The 17,918-nt window shown below is 37.9% G+C and overlaps 1 protein-coding gene across 1 annotated transcript; it reads left to right on the forward strand.

Annotated features, from left to right (window-relative positions):
* The first annotated feature begins 5,921 nt into the window (after positions 1 to 5,921).
* LOC131777045 (palmitoleoyl-protein carboxylesterase notum1a) lies at positions 5,922 to 17,906 on the forward strand. The gene is made up of 12 exons (XM_059093259.2): positions 5,922 to 6,139; positions 6,626 to 6,840; positions 9,646 to 9,698; positions 11,461 to 11,556; positions 12,413 to 12,473; positions 13,359 to 13,420; positions 13,811 to 13,913; positions 14,363 to 14,551; positions 14,807 to 14,919; positions 15,387 to 15,552; positions 15,848 to 15,895; positions 16,250 to 17,906. The coding sequence occupies exons 1-12, from the start codon at positions 6,137 to 6,139 to the stop codon at positions 16,455 to 16,457; spliced, it is 1,317 nt and encodes a 438-aa protein (XP_058949242.1). The 5' UTR covers positions 5,922 to 6,136; the 3' UTR covers positions 16,458 to 17,906.
* The last annotated feature ends 12 nt before the right edge of the window (positions 17,907 to 17,918 follow it).

The raw sequence follows: 17,918 nt of genomic DNA on the forward strand, positions 1-17,918 counted from the left end.
TGTATTTTCTGCCAGGCCGCTGATGTTTAGTTATTTTTAGTTCGAAATACTATTTTACGCATTGCCAGAGCAGACAAGATACCAATGGCATTTTAATGATTGTTACCCATTGAGACCCGCACACAAGTTACTGATCTCACCTCTTAGCTCATTAAACTCGTCCGCAAGGTTTACATGACCTGCCCATGCAATTAAAAATCGTTTATCTCGATTAATGATGATTACAAAACCTTTGAATAAAAACGCTTTGACCTCTTATGTGATCAAAAGCAATTTGACGATTAAAATCTCATTTCCCTAGTCTGAGCTATGGTGGTGCTGTGACAATTAAAAATTTGTCGGTTAATATGAGGCAAAGGATAATCGATTTAAGGCCCCGGCAGTCGAAAACCAAATTCCATCCACCCAGCTTAATAGAAACAGAGCAGGAAGGGCGAACGGAGCTGATTATTTTACATAAAAGGAATAAAAAAGGGAAGGGGAAAAAGAGAAAATGAAAAACTAGACAACGAAAAAGAAACAACGATGAATCTTGCAAAGGGCAATCTAATTTTCACCTTGAGAAAAAAAATCAAGGCACGAGAAAAAATATTTCTCCTCGTAAAAAATTACAGAGTGAGAAAGAAACTCTCGACCCTTGGACTCTAGAAAACATTCTTCAACTCGGAGAAAACCAAAATCATTCGATGTCTCGACAAAAAGAAGTCTCCACTCGAGAAAGAGATTGCATCTCGTGAAGTCTACTTGTTTTAGAAGCAAAGTAAGCACTTGATACTATTCAGTCGTTACAAATGAGTTCCATGAGAGCTAATGTTGTCTCATCATTTTGCCTAGGAATCTCGAATCATCTTCCCCAGAGGTTCTTCTAGAGACGCAAATAAAACCTACACGGTTCTCAGGTAATATAGTGCTAGTTTTACGAAAATAATCAATCGGGTTCCAATTGGAGTAGCTTTTCTTTTGTCAACTTGGAATTGCATCAAGAGTCAATAATATACTGCGTTCATAATTTTGCCTTTTTGAATTATTTTAATATTTGAAATGGTCATTTTCGCTTTATCCAAAGTTACCGGCTTGTGTACTGAGATGGTGAAGTGTTGAAAGACCATGATAGGTAATATTCTTATGTCAGAACCCGCCTACAACTAGAAATTGGAACAAAATGGCGTTAATGGAACTTTGGTTGGTTTATAATCGAAAAATCGTCGAAACCTAGAGGGCTTGTTGTAAAAAGCCTGCCGATAAAAATTATCTCTTTGCTTTATATACGGATTATTTGCGGGGTACTAGTGTGTACCGGAATGCTTTGTTGGTACTGCATCAGAGCGGGTGATTTACCATTCAGTTTATCTTCATGCTGTTCCCACAAACAATCTAACGTTCAAATCTACAAAATAAAATTACCTTGCCTCAATCAAATTTTTATTTTTCATGAATAAGTAGGTAAAAAAAACTCCGTCGGCTAAAATCTTCCATTGAACAATTAAGGCTTTGTGAATGCTTGCATACCGTACGTTTCCGATCGATTTTTGAAAGTTGCGAATTACGACTTGGAGAATGAGCTGCGAAGTACATTTAGCAAAAGAATGCACTCTTCCTAAACCGTATCCTCGTACAGTACGTTGAAAGCGAATGGAACAACACGCAAATTTTTACACTACTCATTGATATCGCCATTTCTTTGTATTTTTGCCGTTTTTCTCCCATGAAATTCCTGGAAATTTCACCTTTTCAAACGTTTATCTCATCCAATGTCTTGAGAACTAACATTCGGTGAATAAAACAAGCTCTTTGATCGACCACGGTCCATTTTCTTTGCATAACAGAGTTCTTACGTAACAACAGCGCGCTAGAAAAGTCAGGAGGTGATCTTTCAACATGTCAAAAGTTCCTTCCGCTTGATAATCATCAACCAACCGCGAGCTTCCTGAACGCAAAACTGAAGAAATGACGCGAATTAAAACACCGATCTGTATCTTCAGCTTACTTGCCAGCGAATTCCATCGCGTCTTGGCATATTTTGGACTTGCAATTGATCACACGGATTTGGCGTTTCTCTTTGACTTGCCAATCAGAAAATAATGGTTTACAGGAAAAGAACGTCGTTGAAATCGCAACCATCACGATATTCATGCCGCTCAGTTGTGATAGATTTTTACTCGTATTAAGCTTGAGTGATATGTTGTGTAAAGCGGATGTTTTGGAAACTGCGATGATCATGAATTGAGATGCGGATAAGTAGCGCTGAGAGGAAAGAAAGCATGAAGTTATATGGCTGGATCACAAAGAGCTAAACTTCTCCTTTTTCCTTCCACATGTATAGATTTATCTCAAATCTGAAATCGATACTCAAACTGGTATCACTGAAAAATGCAGAGCTGAACGAAATAGCGATCAGAGAGCCGGGTCGAAATGAACCAGTTGTTCATAGTAAGTGACTGAAAATTGCTTCTCAAGGAAAGTAGCTTTTAGTTTGTCTAAGCGGGAAGTTGGAGTATGTGCAACTTTCTCAGATTTGTATTATTTAACTCAGATACCCAAAATAATTGGTAACACTTCCACTAGGAGAGCATTTACAAAATGTCCTGCTCTGAAGAAAATGTGAGTCGTAGCTGTATGAAACCGCAGTTAAACCCGGAAAATACGTCAGCTGCTATGGAAGTAAAAAAATAAAGAAAACAAAACAATTACAAAGAGATTTCCGATACGGTGTACTTTAGTATAGGCTTTTGAATTTATATTGTTTTAAAGACGATTAACCTTGCCGCGGTGGTAAAACCAAGTAAATAAAGTAACAAAATGTGATATTTTTAGATAGCGGTTTACCACAAATAAACTTCCCGAGTTCCTGCAGAGAATATATCGATCACGCACATTTAGAAAAACAGCATGTATTGACCAAAGGCCGTCAGTAAGAACCCGGCTAAAATAGCTTAGTTAAAACGTATCCGATACATCAAAGCTTATTCAAAGTTTTGCGCTCGCACAAACCCACATATCTACGGCAACAACATATCTGAAACGAGGTGCTAAATACGTTAAAGGCGAGCAGGCTTTCACGCGATTCGTATAAATGAAAGGCGCTTTTTTTCCCAGAGCATATTTAGTTGAAAGTGACACTTGTCACAGTTCTTATTTCAGATATTTTTTTAGTAGTTTCTCACTTCTGCTTTCTTCGAACTCTATTTGTAGGCTGATGGTATGCAGTAGGCTTAAAATAGTTTATTATTAAAAATCGTCATTCCCAGGTGAAAAATCGACACTTGCTTAACTAAAATTGGTTATTTTCAGTGTTAACTTCAGCCTACATCCAGTTTAGAAGAATGCGAGATCGTTCGAAATCTGAAAATCCCTTCTATCATCGCGTCTATTTTCACACAAACAAATGAAAATATTAACATTTTTAGAAAAATTCCAAAATTTCCCTTCAAAATCAGTCTAGAGTAAGGAAGCCAACATATTGCGCTGTCTATCAATTGTCAGATGGAGTAAGTCATAACATAACCTCGTTATTAACTGCTCTTTGCTGTTATTACAGGCATTCTCTGTTTTGTTTATAAACCAGCAAATTTACGTCAACTTAGCAACTAAATAGGTTTGATTAAACCCTCTGGATAATTCTATCAAGGTTTTGAATAACTTAGATATTTGTTAAGGAATTTCTCTGTAAAAAACCTTTTCAGGTTTAGTTTTAGGAAAACAAAAAGCTAGTACACTCTTTTTTTCTTTTCAAGCGAAAGACTTTAAGTCGTGAATTGTCTTGAAACAAAGGGAACTTTTACCACGGATTTAATTGTGATAACGTATCTGCCTTCGAACACTGTTGACATGTCCTAACAAGAAATTATGGATTCCTGAACTAGCTTTTTTAATGTAGATTTACTGTCTGAAGGAATAATAAAGTACTGTGCTCCAAAAATTCATAGCAAAATGAGATTTGGACCTGGCAGCACCATACCCTGTACTGGCAGTAACTGTCATTTTCATCTTCAATTTTTTTTTCATCTCTGAAGACCTGAAATATTGGAATTGTGTACGACGGATGGAGTGAAATTAAACAGCATTTCACCAACAGAGTTTCAGTTCAGCTGAACGCTCGGTTTTCATGAGTTTATGGTTTAGCTACTCTGCATTTGAGAAATATTACTCATGATTAGTGATGAATTTGGCGTTGCATGGTGTCTTTAGGGTTCACTCATTTCATTTCTTTGTCGTTTAAAACTTTCAAAGGTGTCATTATTAGAAAAAAAAATATTTGTCTGAATTAAAAATAGGTTTTGGGTGACCAGTTTTGCAAGTCTGTATGATATTTTGGTTGTGTCTTTCAATGCCCAGAATTCAAGTGACAAAGAACGGCACAAGACTGGTGTCGTAGTAATTCGGTGACATGACAGCAAGATGATAAATTAACAAAAGGGTCACGTTAACGGCGAGTCCAATTTTAGCCAACTGTTCTGTATGAAAAAAAAAAAAAAAAAGACGAAAAAGCTATAAAATTGTCAAAATGTTGCGGTATTATTGTTATTATGTAATCAACCGAAAAACATCTCTTCTGCGCTATAAAGCAGAGAATAACTCGGATTCTTGATAGAGGCGAAGCTGAGAAAATTGTCTTAAATTAGTCAGCCAAGGCACATAAATAGAACTTTCGCGTTGTTTCTCTGCAACTGGAATTTATCGCACACTAAGAGGGCAGATACGAGGTTGCTATGACACAAACCAGCTCATGTTGAGCTCCATCTTTTTTCTGCCCTAGAGTATAATTTAATTTGAGTGTTTAATTAAGTGATTATATCCTCCATTTTGAGCATAGAAATGACCCTTAGGCCTTTTCCTAATTTTGATTTTTATTTCCAATTTAATTCAATTTATCTTTTGAGCCAAGTCATGAACTAAAGGCTCTTCAGAAATATTTGTGACCGCAATATGCCCTAATTTTACAAAATTGCGTTAGTCAGAACACCTTTGCCTTTTTACACATCAAACGGCTTCTAATAATGGGGTCGGGCAATAGCAAGTTGGTCAGTCTGTTGGCAGCTAGACCTTTTTCAACCCTTTAACTAACACACGGCATATTAGCAATGTTTTTCTCAATAAGCTTGCCCCGTAAGTTTCCCTTCTTCGTTTAAAATTGCATGGTTTGAGAGCAATCAAAAGCACGTTGTCTTCTATTGTTTATGCTATTTGATTGCGTTGATGTGATAAACTTAGGATGTGTTTCTCCGCATTGCTGAGCACATAATCACAATTGGCGATAAGGGCGGTACATTTCGTGACATTGGTTCGCAGATTTGGACGGTATTTATACACGAATGGATTAAGTAATCGTCTTTAAGTGGTTTCAAGATCGGCCTATTGTATAAGTTTTTTGCGAGCATCCCGGGGTCGCATTCGTTCGTTTTATAAACGATTACACTTGGAGCAAAAACAATGTCCGCCAACGCGGTATTATCCTTTTACCTTTGATCCTGCGGGTTACAATTAAACCATTCTTTTGATCAACCGCCAAACGGGTCCCATGTGGGTAGGAACGCGAGAAATGGTCATACAGGCTTAATTGATTTCACCGAGAAAAAACTACGTTGTGCGCCTTGAAGGAAAAAAAGACGCACCAAATTCGCTCCTGGTATAACCAAGGTTTTGATCAGGCGCACCCCAAGTCTTGCACGCGCTGGCGTTTGCCGTTTAATTCCAGCAATTAAAATAAAATATTAAAATATGGGGGTATTGCAACGTAAATATTTGTATTAGTTGGATATCATTGCATTAAGTATTAGCGGCTGCTCCAATAACGTGCTTGGGTATGTAATTGAAGTGGCCAGAATTAACTTTGCGGTTCACACGGTCATGAAGTTTAATAATTGAGCAATTAGGATGAGGCTTTATAGTTACCGCGTCCAATAGGGTGCGGAGTTCACTACTATATAGCCTAGTTGAGCATCGCTGTTTTATCAATTCTGGCCGTCTCGTTTCCATCGACTTAGGTAGTTCATTCTTAGGTTGAAAGCGAGTTTTTTTTGTCGTGATAGAAGAACGTACGCCGTGGAAGAAAAACCAGTTACTTTGAAGCTGGGGCAGTTTTTTTTCAGGTTAAAAGACTAATTCGATTGCAGTGTAAAAGGACAACCACTTGAAAATGGTGAGTAAATTCTTCAAGGTAGTTCTTGGTGTTCAGTCTCTTCTTCAAACTTTATCTTAGGTTGTTTTGGATCAAAATGAGCAGTTCTCGCAAGTTGTTTTATTTAAACGCATTTAGGTTACTAATTTGTCACAATTGTGAACACTTAATCAATTATGTCGAACCTTTAATTTGTTTGCACACGATGAATGTGCGCTCTAAGCCGTGGCAAAAATAAGTTGAGAGAGCAACTACGTTTATTTATAGAGCAACTTATGTGATATCTGTGAAAGTTATATTTGCGCAAGTGATATTTGCGGAAGAAATGGTATTTTTGAAAGAAAACCCGTCTGGGCCTATTAAACCTTCGTTTTGTTCAACAATTCATAAAATCCGTCTCTGACTTTCTCACAAAGACTCAAAGCTCTGCATATATATTTGAATCACACCACGTTTAGAAAACAAATGAAAACAGTACTTTTTCCTTCTTGTGTGTATTTTCCCCAGCAGTTCCTTGTTTTTACAACGGTGTTTTTCTGGGCGTTTCTGAGTGTTCCGCTCGTTGACTGCAGCATAGACCTTCAGCAAGAGTCGTGGAACGAACTGTCGCATCAGTTCGTTCACCTGGCTAAAAAGTGTTACTTGTCGCGCGATATATTCATGATGAGGTTGCATCATCTTACCGATAGGAATGTCACATGCAACGATGGCACGCCAGCAGGGTAAGTATGAGATAGAAAGCGATATATGTGCTGATGAAATATTCATTGATGTGACAATGATCAAAACAAGAATTACTATGCATAATGTGTGATAATTTTCACAGGTTTTGTGTAGTATTAATCCTCAAACGTTACATTCATGTTACATAGCTTTTCGCGAGAGATAGTTTTCCTTGACCAACTCAACGCCCAAACGTATCAATGGCCGCGCGCATGCCAAGCTCTGATGGAATTACACTCAGGTTAAGAGGGAGTTTACGCAATCATATTATGTGAAGAAAGGTTGACTTTGGAATCAGAAGATAAGTCCTGAGTGGCTTCAACCGCCAAACTTATTACAAGATCTATCGGTTTTATTCGAAAATAAGTAGTCTTGAGTTATATTCTAAGCAGTTTACAAAAGTTTATGAATGTCCTTCTTTCACTGCATGATCCAAGCCGAGGTTTCTAGAGGCAAATTAAAGAACTCCTGTCTGATCAAAAAATGTATAATACTTGTTTTTGATAACAAAGAAAAATCGGCATTTTCAGGGTGTAAGTACAGATTTGAATATATCAGTGCTAAAACAATGATAACCAACACGTTGCTACAACGTGCTTTCCGGAAAATTTTTTCTGTCGAACTCAACAAGATTAAAATCAAAGGAAACTAAAGAATTCAGATTCTTACATATCAACGTTGCCAGTATTTTACTCTTGCAGTTCTTCGTTGCCAGCATTTCAATTAAGTGGGAATTTTGATTTTATGCCAGCTTAATGCGATATGGAGTCGTCAAAGGATACAAACAAGACAACTCAATTGACCTTATGTGCAAAGAGCGCAGCACTTTCATTTTACTTCCTTAAGTAATTGTTCAGTTCAACCCTTCAAAAGGAATAATAACGTCATTACTTCAGTGCAATCAGACAAAATTTAAAAGTTATTGGAATTTTTTTTGATTCACAATTTATGAAATTTGATGAAAAGCCGAATACTTTTGAAGTCAACCTTGCTCTCAGGAAACTCCATGCAAAGAACAGATGTTAACAGTTAAAATGGAAAAGACTACAATTCTTCTTTGTCGTGTCGTTGGCTCCAACACAAAATCCTTCCTACTTATTTACAGCATTGAAAATGTGTTTTAGAATATCTAAAACTTTTCGAAAGGGTTCTCATTAAGATTTATTTTTTCAAATACTGGTAGACTTAAGTTTGTTTGCCTCCTCTTGGTCAAACACTCTATTTAGGCGCCTTAGTTACTTTCTTGGTTTCGTGCATTCGTTGATTGTCAGCATCTGTGGTATTCAATTGTTGATTGGACTTTAGTTAGCAAGTTCACGACTTATCAATAGTACTGATTGACGAATTTGCTCAATCTCACGAAAAACATCCATACATGGTCTTGTTTACAAATGCTACAGTAATTACTGTACAGTGAACAAAGCGATAGATTCCGTTACAGTTTCCTGTGTGTAGCAATTTTCCTCCATACTGTCATCGTCAAATCCGGCCCTGTTTATCACGCTGTTAATTTGATAATTCTGAATTAATTCTTCCATTCTGAATTAAATTTCTTAAACGCTCCATATGCCTTATCACGTTGAAAAAAAAAACTATTTTAATGGCAGGAACTTCAAGTCCTTTGAAGGATTAGATGTTCAAACATTAAGACAGCGTTAGCAATCAAGAAGAGGTCAACTAAATCATTGAAATGAAATAGAGAAAAAAGGAATTTTTCTGCCAAGTGCTAAGTTAAAATTCGACTACCTAAAGGCTATATATCAGAGAGGATAAACAAAAAATGTGATCTCTCCTCGCTTTAATCCAAAAAATACAGTTTAACTTCAAAGAGACTTCGTTTTAACTGTGACTCAGAGGTATGAAATGTTCATCCGCTGAATCCGAAGGTTTGCGGTTTGAATCCTCTTAGGGGGGGGAGGCTTAGACCTTCTTTGTATTAAAACAAACATTTTTCTTTAATTTTCGACCGAACCAAAAATTACCCATCCTCATTCTATATCTATTCTGAGTTTCGTTCTCCACTAGAAAGGGTGTGGTTTTCCAACAAAATGAACTGGAAGTCGTAAGTTTTACTGCGCACTGAATTCGTCTTTAAGTTCCACACAACCATGTTTGCATTCGGGTCATTTTCAGGATTTGGCTCTAAGCCGACCATGGTACAAATAACTAATGTATGAAAATAAAATCGAGAGCAAAAAAATCAAAAAAGATATCAGTAGAAAGAAAACGCCACTCATAGAGTGGCAAATCAAAATTTTTTTAAATTATCTTTAAGTAAAGTTTGATTTCTGTAACTGCTACATGCAACATGAACTTGATTGAACTTGACTAAAGACAGACAAAAAAATGGCAACTTTTGAACTCGGTCGTGGGATGTAGTAAGATCTAAGTCATTTTTCGGGACACCAGCAAAGGAAAAGATACGAGTCCCCATGCGGGATGGCACTTCAGTCCTTCGGACCATTTTCACGTACATAGGCTTTACCACTTACCGTTGACATGGCATGCCATAATACATCGGCTTGCTTAGATTAGCCACAACTCTGAGACATTTGCGCAAAGCTTTACGCATGCAGAGGCAATCAGGTGCAATTGTGTGGTATTTACACCTAGTTTCTAATCTTCATTTAAAATTTAATTGAATGTTTTTTTACTCCGATATTGAAAGCTTAGAAGATATGTCTGCTGAAGTAAATCAGGTCAAAGTAGTCTACTGTGATAAACAACGTAACCACGGAAAGTTTTCGTGAATCTTTTCACGAATTATTTTATCCTAATTGTTTCCCTCTTTTTATTATTTGCAGGTATTACTTGAGAAGAGCTCATGGTAGTAAAAGGTGGATTGTGTATTTGGAGGGTAAATATAACTCAGTCGGTATATTTTTAGTTTTGACTAAGCCTTACTCCCTCACCCGAGTTTTAAATAGATTGGACAAGATTAATAAAGAGCATATCTGCGTCCTAAAATGCCTCCATCAACATTTTACAAAAATAACCTATCAACATGTCTTTTTATCTTCACGAAAGAACACCTTTAAGTCGAATTTTCATTCGATGGAAGAAAGCCAATCGCGTGAACGCTTTACAATACTGGTAATTTTTGCGTAATTGATCACGCGAAACAATTTTCCTCAGAATGTAAAGCTGAAATTCGTTTGCTGATTGTTGAAAAAAAATTTGCTAGTGTCACTCTGCATTTTGTCCAGTGTGCGCTAATCAGAAACTACGTTGTGAATTTCACAACTTTATCAAAATAAAAACATGTTTCGAACGGACTTCATGCATATCCTCCGAGCCGATAAGCGCGGTTAAGGAACGTAAAGAAAACGGATAACTAAGAAGGAACGATTCGGTAAAAAAAAGCAAACAAAAAAAAAGCGTTGAACATTCGCTTTTTTATTTGGAATGTCGTCCTTTTCATATATAAATGTTCAACGCTAGAAAAATGCTGATAACAAATGCTTGTAAGGTGGTGTTCATTGCGTTGATGCCTAGTTCTCACCTTCAATTGAAGTAAGAAAGAGGATTAACATGTCGTGGGACAGTTGTACTTTGAATAGGATTAAAGGTATCATCCAAAGAATAGCGAGAAATGTTGTCAAGTGTTTCATAGATACTGGAAACTAAAATTTAATCGGACGTTAGATTGAGCGGATGTGCTTGCCGAAAACCTCTTCCTTTATCTTGTTTAGCGTGGCTAAAAGAGGAGATGTCATGATCACGTTAAAACAATGAGGTCTTTTTTTTGAAAATTTTAAAAGAGAGTACTGTCTAAAACCGAACATAGCACATTAACATACATTAACGGTTCATTAAGTCCTTAGCGATAGGCTAAAATAACGAGCTATTTTCTGACGCGGCTCTGGATAATTTGCAGCTGAAAAGAGAATTGCAGTGTTTCTAAAGAGCTGGTATCTCACACATAATTGATATGTTTTCAAACTGTTCAGATTCTCAGTTATATTTCCTGTTATTTCTCTGTATTTATCGGAAAGTTTTTAATACGGCTTATCGGATAATTTGAGACCGTTGTCTTAGAAGCCCTGAAATTGAATTGATCCTCTCAGTTGCTGGTATTTCCGCCAAGTTTCTGTTTTATTCTTCGTACCGTAATTCATTAAGGAAACAAATATTTCGAATTTAAAGATAAAGGAGCTTAGATACTGTACAAGCTCTGGCCGCTTTTGTTTAGTTCTTTTTATTTTTAAGATCTGTTCTCGGTTTTGTTGCTATGATATCATCCGCGGAGGTTCTACTCTTCGATTGCTAGCAGCACACAGTGAAAACAAAAAGCAATTGAAACGAGTTAAAAACTACTCTTTTGCAAAAATACCATAACTTCCCAAAAATAGAATGTAATTTCAGTTTCCTGTTGATTCCCCAGTGTGTTTTGACTGCTGAGGTATTTCATACAGCCCCTAATTTAAACACACCATCTTGTGATTTTTTTTCCCTTTGGATGCAAGGGCTGCTTCTGTTTCTATTTTCTATCTGTCAACACGCACAAAAGCAAATTTGTTCTAAAATCGTGCTGCCTAAGGTGGAAAGGCCTTAAATCACAATATACCTCATCATTAACTTTCTAATCCTTGATATTTATTCTGCTTGTTTCTCACCAGGTGGCGAATTCTGTACCAGTGCAGAGTCTTGCGAAGCGAGATATTCCGATATGACTCATCTGATGTCTTCTGCTAGGTGGAACCCTGTTAAGGAAGGTATAACGTAAAAGACTCTCTTCTTTTAGATTCCAAGGCGGAAAATTCTCCGCTGTGTGTGTCGTTTTTGATTTTCTGCGGCATAAAACGATTGAAAGTATCCAAGCAAATGTTTATCCTACATGGAATGCCCTGGCAATTTTACAGAGAGTGGATACTCGTAAGAAAGGATCAATTAAAGAAAATGTATCCCCTAGATAGGTATTATTTCTTGGTAATCCCCTTTTACTTTCCTTAACGGAGTCCCTAAGAGAACCTAAAAATAACCTAAGCCGTGTCGCGAATTTTCGACTTCCTGTGCAGGGATTGGAAGTTCTTTACCTTCAAATTCATGCAACGCGCGCGGAGTATGTGCAAAATCACGAGAACTTCAATAAAGCAGAAAGTATTGTAGCAAAAACGTTGAAAAAAACCAATTGGCCAGTGAGCAAAAGCGCGTCACCTTTTCTAATATGGTTCTCCATCATACTGATGTAAGATGACGACGTGAAATTTCCTGGCGTCAGATGGAGTATGTTTAACACGCACGAAGATATAGCCTGTCTCCCCTGAAATTGACTGCTGTTGAACAACAATCACCACTAGGGAACATCCGTCTAAATTTGGTTGGCATATTAAGCGAGTTACATTTATTACAGAAAAGGTTTTTTTTAGAAGGAAAATATACCCCCTGGTGGTTAAGTCAGCTCCTAACTATAGCCTGACACGACAGCCGGACTGTGAATCTATGAAAAAGTTGACACAGCTTTAAAAGATCGATTCCGACTTATCTTTCTGATGATTTCATAAGGTTTTAAAAAGAAAGAAAACATTTCTTGTTTACTGATCTCTTGTGCTGTATTGTCTTGTTTGTTAGGCTCCGGGATACTCTCAACGAAACAACACCTAAATCCAACCTGGTGGAATGCAAATCATGTGTAAGATTTTCATATTTATTAACCTTTTTTTAACCATCCTTCATTGTGCAACCAGGCCAAGGTATGAGGTTAGAGAGAAAGTTCATGTCATTAAATTATAAGCTGCGAAGAAACCTCGCGAGTTATAGAGTCACCACTCTACCCGATTCTTTAATAGAAGAGGATTTGAGAGCTGCGTATAAATATTTTGCGGTCATTTCAGCCAAATGATTATTTCATTTGGAGAGAAGAAGACGATGAACCAATCGTGGAGTCGGGTAATAAAAACAAGAGAGTTAATAGTGAAGAGATCATTAACACCAAGATGTCATTAGTAACTCTCTTCACTGTCTGCCATACAAATCTTATGATGTTAGTTTGGAGAATTTGGTATTGGATCAATTGATAATCTCCTGATTGATATTTTTCTTTATTCTCATCACTTGTCTGCTTGATGTTGTATTGATATTGTAAGGAGAAATTCTGTCTTGGTCCTCCATGGGAATTAGAGAGTTGATAAGGGATGGACAGGATTGACATATTCAAATTAAGAACATGCAAAATCTGGCTTGTGAGTAGGATCATTTTGGCGCTTCAACACGAGCGGCGAGGTGCGTGCGTTTCGAACGCGTGCGAGCGATGTGAGGGTGCACGAAGCGGTGCGAGGGTTCTGTTAGTTTTCGTACCCGACCCCTTGAAAACCTCTCACTCGCTGGCTTTGCTCACCGGCTCGAATCTCTCTTCGCCGCTTATGCCCATGCGCGGTCTGGCAGAATTCAGGCTAAATTTTTCAGGATTCGCAAACTGGTGTACCTCCTTTATTTTTTGGGAAAGAAGCTTGTGTATTCATGACCGACGTTCTTACTTGTAAACAAAAGTTATCAATGTTTGTTATTTTGTCGTTAGGTATGTACCGTACTGCTCAAGTGACGCATGGATTGGCAACGCATCAGCAAGTGAAACAGGAGGTACTAACCTGTTCCTTTACCCTTAAATTACATCGAAATATCTCAATAACTAAATACAAGTTAAGACTGAGTCCCCTCAAGTTTTACACCTGTGAGATTTTTAAAGATTTCATCACAGCCGGTTCTCCGATCAGTCTTAACCCTTCACGCCCTAACATCAGTATGCATATTCTCCATACTGGAAGGAGAATTTGTTTGACAATCAAGGGCTTCTTAAGATGCTGATCATTTCTTTTACTCTCGAGACTTATATGTGTTATATGTTATATGTGTGATTTCAGTGATTCTCAGTCACTCCATCGGGTCAAAGGGTTAACTGCCCACAATTATTCGATGGCGTGTTCAATCCTATACCACAGGTACAAGACCTTTTTACGTCGTGTTTTTCAGAGCGATTCTCTTTTGTCGGAAGCAGAATATTGGAAAGGGTGTTTACGGAGCTGATGTCAAAGGGTCTGGAACATGCCGAACGTGTTCTTCTAGCAGGAAGCAGGTATTCTGGTCTCAGTGCCATATTTTCGTTAACTTAGAAAACTACTTAGTTGTCAAGGCTTAGACTAGGTCTATTTCAATTGGAAGGGTGAATTTCTGAGTGGGTCTTAAGCATGTTCCCTCAGAATAAAGTATAAACCAGTGAATGGGACCAGCATACAGGTGTGATCAAGTGTTGGGAATAGTATGAAATTGCAATACTCGTGCCATTCCCTTAATTACTATTTGCAGTGTACTGAATTCATGTAACATCTGAACTCAGTCATGCCCTAACTCACCGCAGAGGTCTTTGTAGCACAGCTTTATGGCAACGGAGCGCAGAATGCGAAGGTCTGGGCTCGATTCCTTATGGGAACTCAAAACCTTTCTTTGCTCCTCGCTATTTTCCAGACCAACAAAGTCTTTCTTTAAAAATCTAATATTTATGATTCGCACTTATTTCGTCCTTAGTGCTGGTGGTATCGGCGTAATTCTCAACTTGGACAGGATTGCCAAAAGGCTCCAGACGGGTAAATTTAAAATCGATGTTCGAGGCCTGGCTGATTCCGGCTGGTACCTGGACATTCCTTCGTGTCCTGCAGGAGGAAAACACTGCCAGAGTGCTAAAATCCAAGAAAACGTGACCAAAATGGCAATAGCGTAAGTAAACACGTGAACTGCGTAAAAGGTTCTTGGCTAGAACGCTGGTGAGACTCGCGCGAAAGATCAAATATAGTTGTAACTCTAATCTTCGCGCGTGAATTACCACTTGCACGTGCAGGTATGAATCACCTGCGCCTTGTTAAGTAGGTAGGGCCAAGCTTGGTGTTTTGTTCTACTTGGCGCCTTCAAATATTATTTTTAAAGGATTTAGAATGAAAAGCTTTATTTATAGCTTCAGCTTTTGTTTATCAGTTATTGGAGAGGCGTTGTACCTGACGATTGCGCAAGAAGAAATCCTCAGAAAAAATGGAAATGCTTCTTTGGTGAACAGGTGTATCGTACAGATGATAAGTCTCCGAAACATAGTAAGTCTAACTGAAAAAAAAATGATTTAAAAACGTTCATCTAACTGCCTCAAGGGTACGAGAAGTGTGAATGAAAACTTCAGAAGAGTAAAATCGTTAGTCTAGCAGCTGGGCCTACTCTTCGCACCGATCCTGACGAACTGTACATTGAAACGGAGCTTCTCGGAAACGCTCCTCAATGAGGATATGCTTGAAAACGCTGGTTTTGGCTCTGGACATTTGAGTTTATTTTTCAGCGCATTAGAAAATTTACGTTTAAATAAGAAAAACAGAAGAAGCGAAGTTACAATGCAAACCCATAACAAACAATAAGAGCAGAGGAGTAAGACGAAGGGGATTACAAATGGTAACTTTGGTAAAATTTTTGCTTAATTTTTCAACCTGCTCAAACTGTGACTTTGCCCTTCCCTTTATTCCTGGTCTAAAGAAAACCCGTTCAAACAGTCTCCAAATTTACCTCTAAACAGGTCCCTTGTTCGTTTTCCAGTGGTTGTACGATAGCGCACAACTGGTGTGGTCAATTGGTGCGCATATTATGAGACCAGGACAGTTATCTAATGAGGAGTCGGCCCGGGTATCTTACATTGGGAATGAAGTAAGGAACTCCTTCAATAGGACCAAAGGACTGTCGTGGTGAGAATTTTTTTTTGTTTCATTTTTTTTTTTGTTTTTTTGTTCGATTCATAGTAATCAAGACCCTGTCTAAATCCGCCCTATAAAGTACGTTGACATACACTGACGAGAATTTCAAAGAGGCTATAAAGATTTCCTTGCTGGCGACGACCATTTAAGGTTGTATTTACAAAGGAAACGTCATGTCACCAACACTTAAAGTATCCGCGGTCGGTCGGGGAATGTCTGTTAACGAGCCATATACTGTTATTGATTACAAGTTTGAAATATATACTTTTGCTTTGTCTCTTTACAGCGCGGTATTTGCGCCATCTTGCATATTCCACAGCATCCTCAATCAAAAGTAAGTATGTTTCAAAATTTACACGCCATCTTAACATTTACAAGGTAAAAAAGGATATTTAGCTTGGAAAATTGGAAGGCTCGCGCCATCAATTATTCTCGTTACGTTTCTGTTGAAATCCTTGCTGACGAAAACCAAAACTTGTTACTGTGACTTAGTTGTCGCTTCCTGATCGTGCTTCGGGCGTTGAGCATTGCCACCGATAGCGATATCGCATGTTGTTACGATGAATCAGAAAAATCTGGTCACGCTGCATTTGTGGAGTGTAATAAGAAATTCAGTCAAATACGACTTTTTTTGCTGCTAATAAGTGTGGTTAAGTTTTTGAATTGCTTTGCTCTTTTTACTCTAAAGTGACTGGCTGAACGTTTTAGTGAAAGGGAAGAACCTAAACCAGGCACTTAACGATTGGTACCAGTCCTCTGGCCAGACAACGCAGGACTGTCAGACACTCATCGAAACGGAGTGTACTTATCCACAGTGCGCTTCGACGTGTCCTTCAGGCTGGAAATTAATGGGTCAGCGGTCCCGCAGTAAACACACCAAACCACCGTCTGACTAGGTTGTGGTTCCAAGACCACGTAAATGAGGGAGCCCCATGGAAAAAGGGTCTCCCAAGTCACTAGTGTAATGTAGAAGTTGTTAATGGAATATCACTATATTTTAATATGCAACAGAACACATTGATAACAGCTACTATAAATTTCTTCGTATTACGAAGTTAATGATTAAAAAACAGTTTAAAAAGGCGTTACGAATTTTGAAAAGGTCGACTTTTAATTAACTAATCAAGAGTGCTTTTTGTGGCCCTTCTGCTTCCATCATTTTCACCGAAAGCCCGCAAAACGGTAGGTACGTTGTGTATGAGGACACATAATGTACTTCACGTAATTATAAAATGAGTAACTTTTAATAAATATGCATGTTATGTTCCCATAAAGTGTACCTGAGCGATAAAGTACTCGGTAAAATTCGACTCCATTTTGTTTTGATTGAAAGTAAAGAAAAGTGGCGGCAACCTGGTAAAAAAATACAAATCTTTTCATAGACATAGGTAACCAAGTTTTATCTTTGGCCATAAGATGTATCTCATCCTTTTTTGGTAAATTCAATATTTTCTCACGTAAAAATACGAGGAAAAAGAAAAAGAATTTAAATCATGAGGGCCACTATTATGACAGAAACTCATTAAAAATTAATCTTATCATAATAGGAAAACAGAAACACCAAAAACGAGACCATTTTTCGGAGATGGTAGAGTTGATAGGTAGTTTAAAGACACTGTTTAGTTATGTGCTATCGACTGTAATATTAATCACTGTAATGCATCAAATAGTTTTGCTCGCGCGCGATTGGTCTTAACGCATCGCCTGATCAAATACGCCTCAGCTAAAACTAGGGAATATTCGAGGATATAAACCAAGCGATATTCCCAAATTTTCAAACCTTGCGTCTTGGAAAGTGACTCGAAAAGATGAGAGAGCGTTCAGCTATTTTTACAGAAGAAGGGACAATTTTGTTCGTTCATTTAGTCGTACTAGAGACACTAAGAAAGAATTATCATCCCACACATGGCAAACAGTAAGCTGTTCACAAACCTTTTACCCACGCGTTGCAAAAATATTTGAAGGATAATAAACACGATAGCTCGGACATTACCTGTTTCTCGAAGTTCACAGTTTCCCCGCACAACTGTACGCATCTCGGGACAGATGACGTCCGCGGACAACTATCCGTGCCCGTTTTCGCGCCAAATGAGGGCTGTAGTTTTTCTATCAACTTTTCATTAATTTACCATCTGTTTGGTCGACCAGTTCATCGTTTTGATTGACTTGTTCGTTTCTCGACGGCTTTTATTCAGGGCAAGCAGTTGTTGTTTAAAAAGCTGAGAAACGAACAAGGAGACAAGAAAGGCTGTTTTATCATTAAGCGCAAGCAAGGTTTATAATGACTGTCATTTGTTCTGTTGTTAGGTGCATTACTAAATATTAAAAAATATAACGACGTTTAAGATCACTGAATC

This window comes from Pocillopora verrucosa, chromosome 9, assembly GCF_036669915.1.
Source record: "Pocillopora verrucosa isolate sample1 chromosome 9, ASM3666991v2, whole genome shotgun sequence".
Lineage (NCBI taxonomy): Eukaryota > Metazoa > Cnidaria > Anthozoa > Scleractinia > Pocilloporidae > Pocillopora > Pocillopora verrucosa.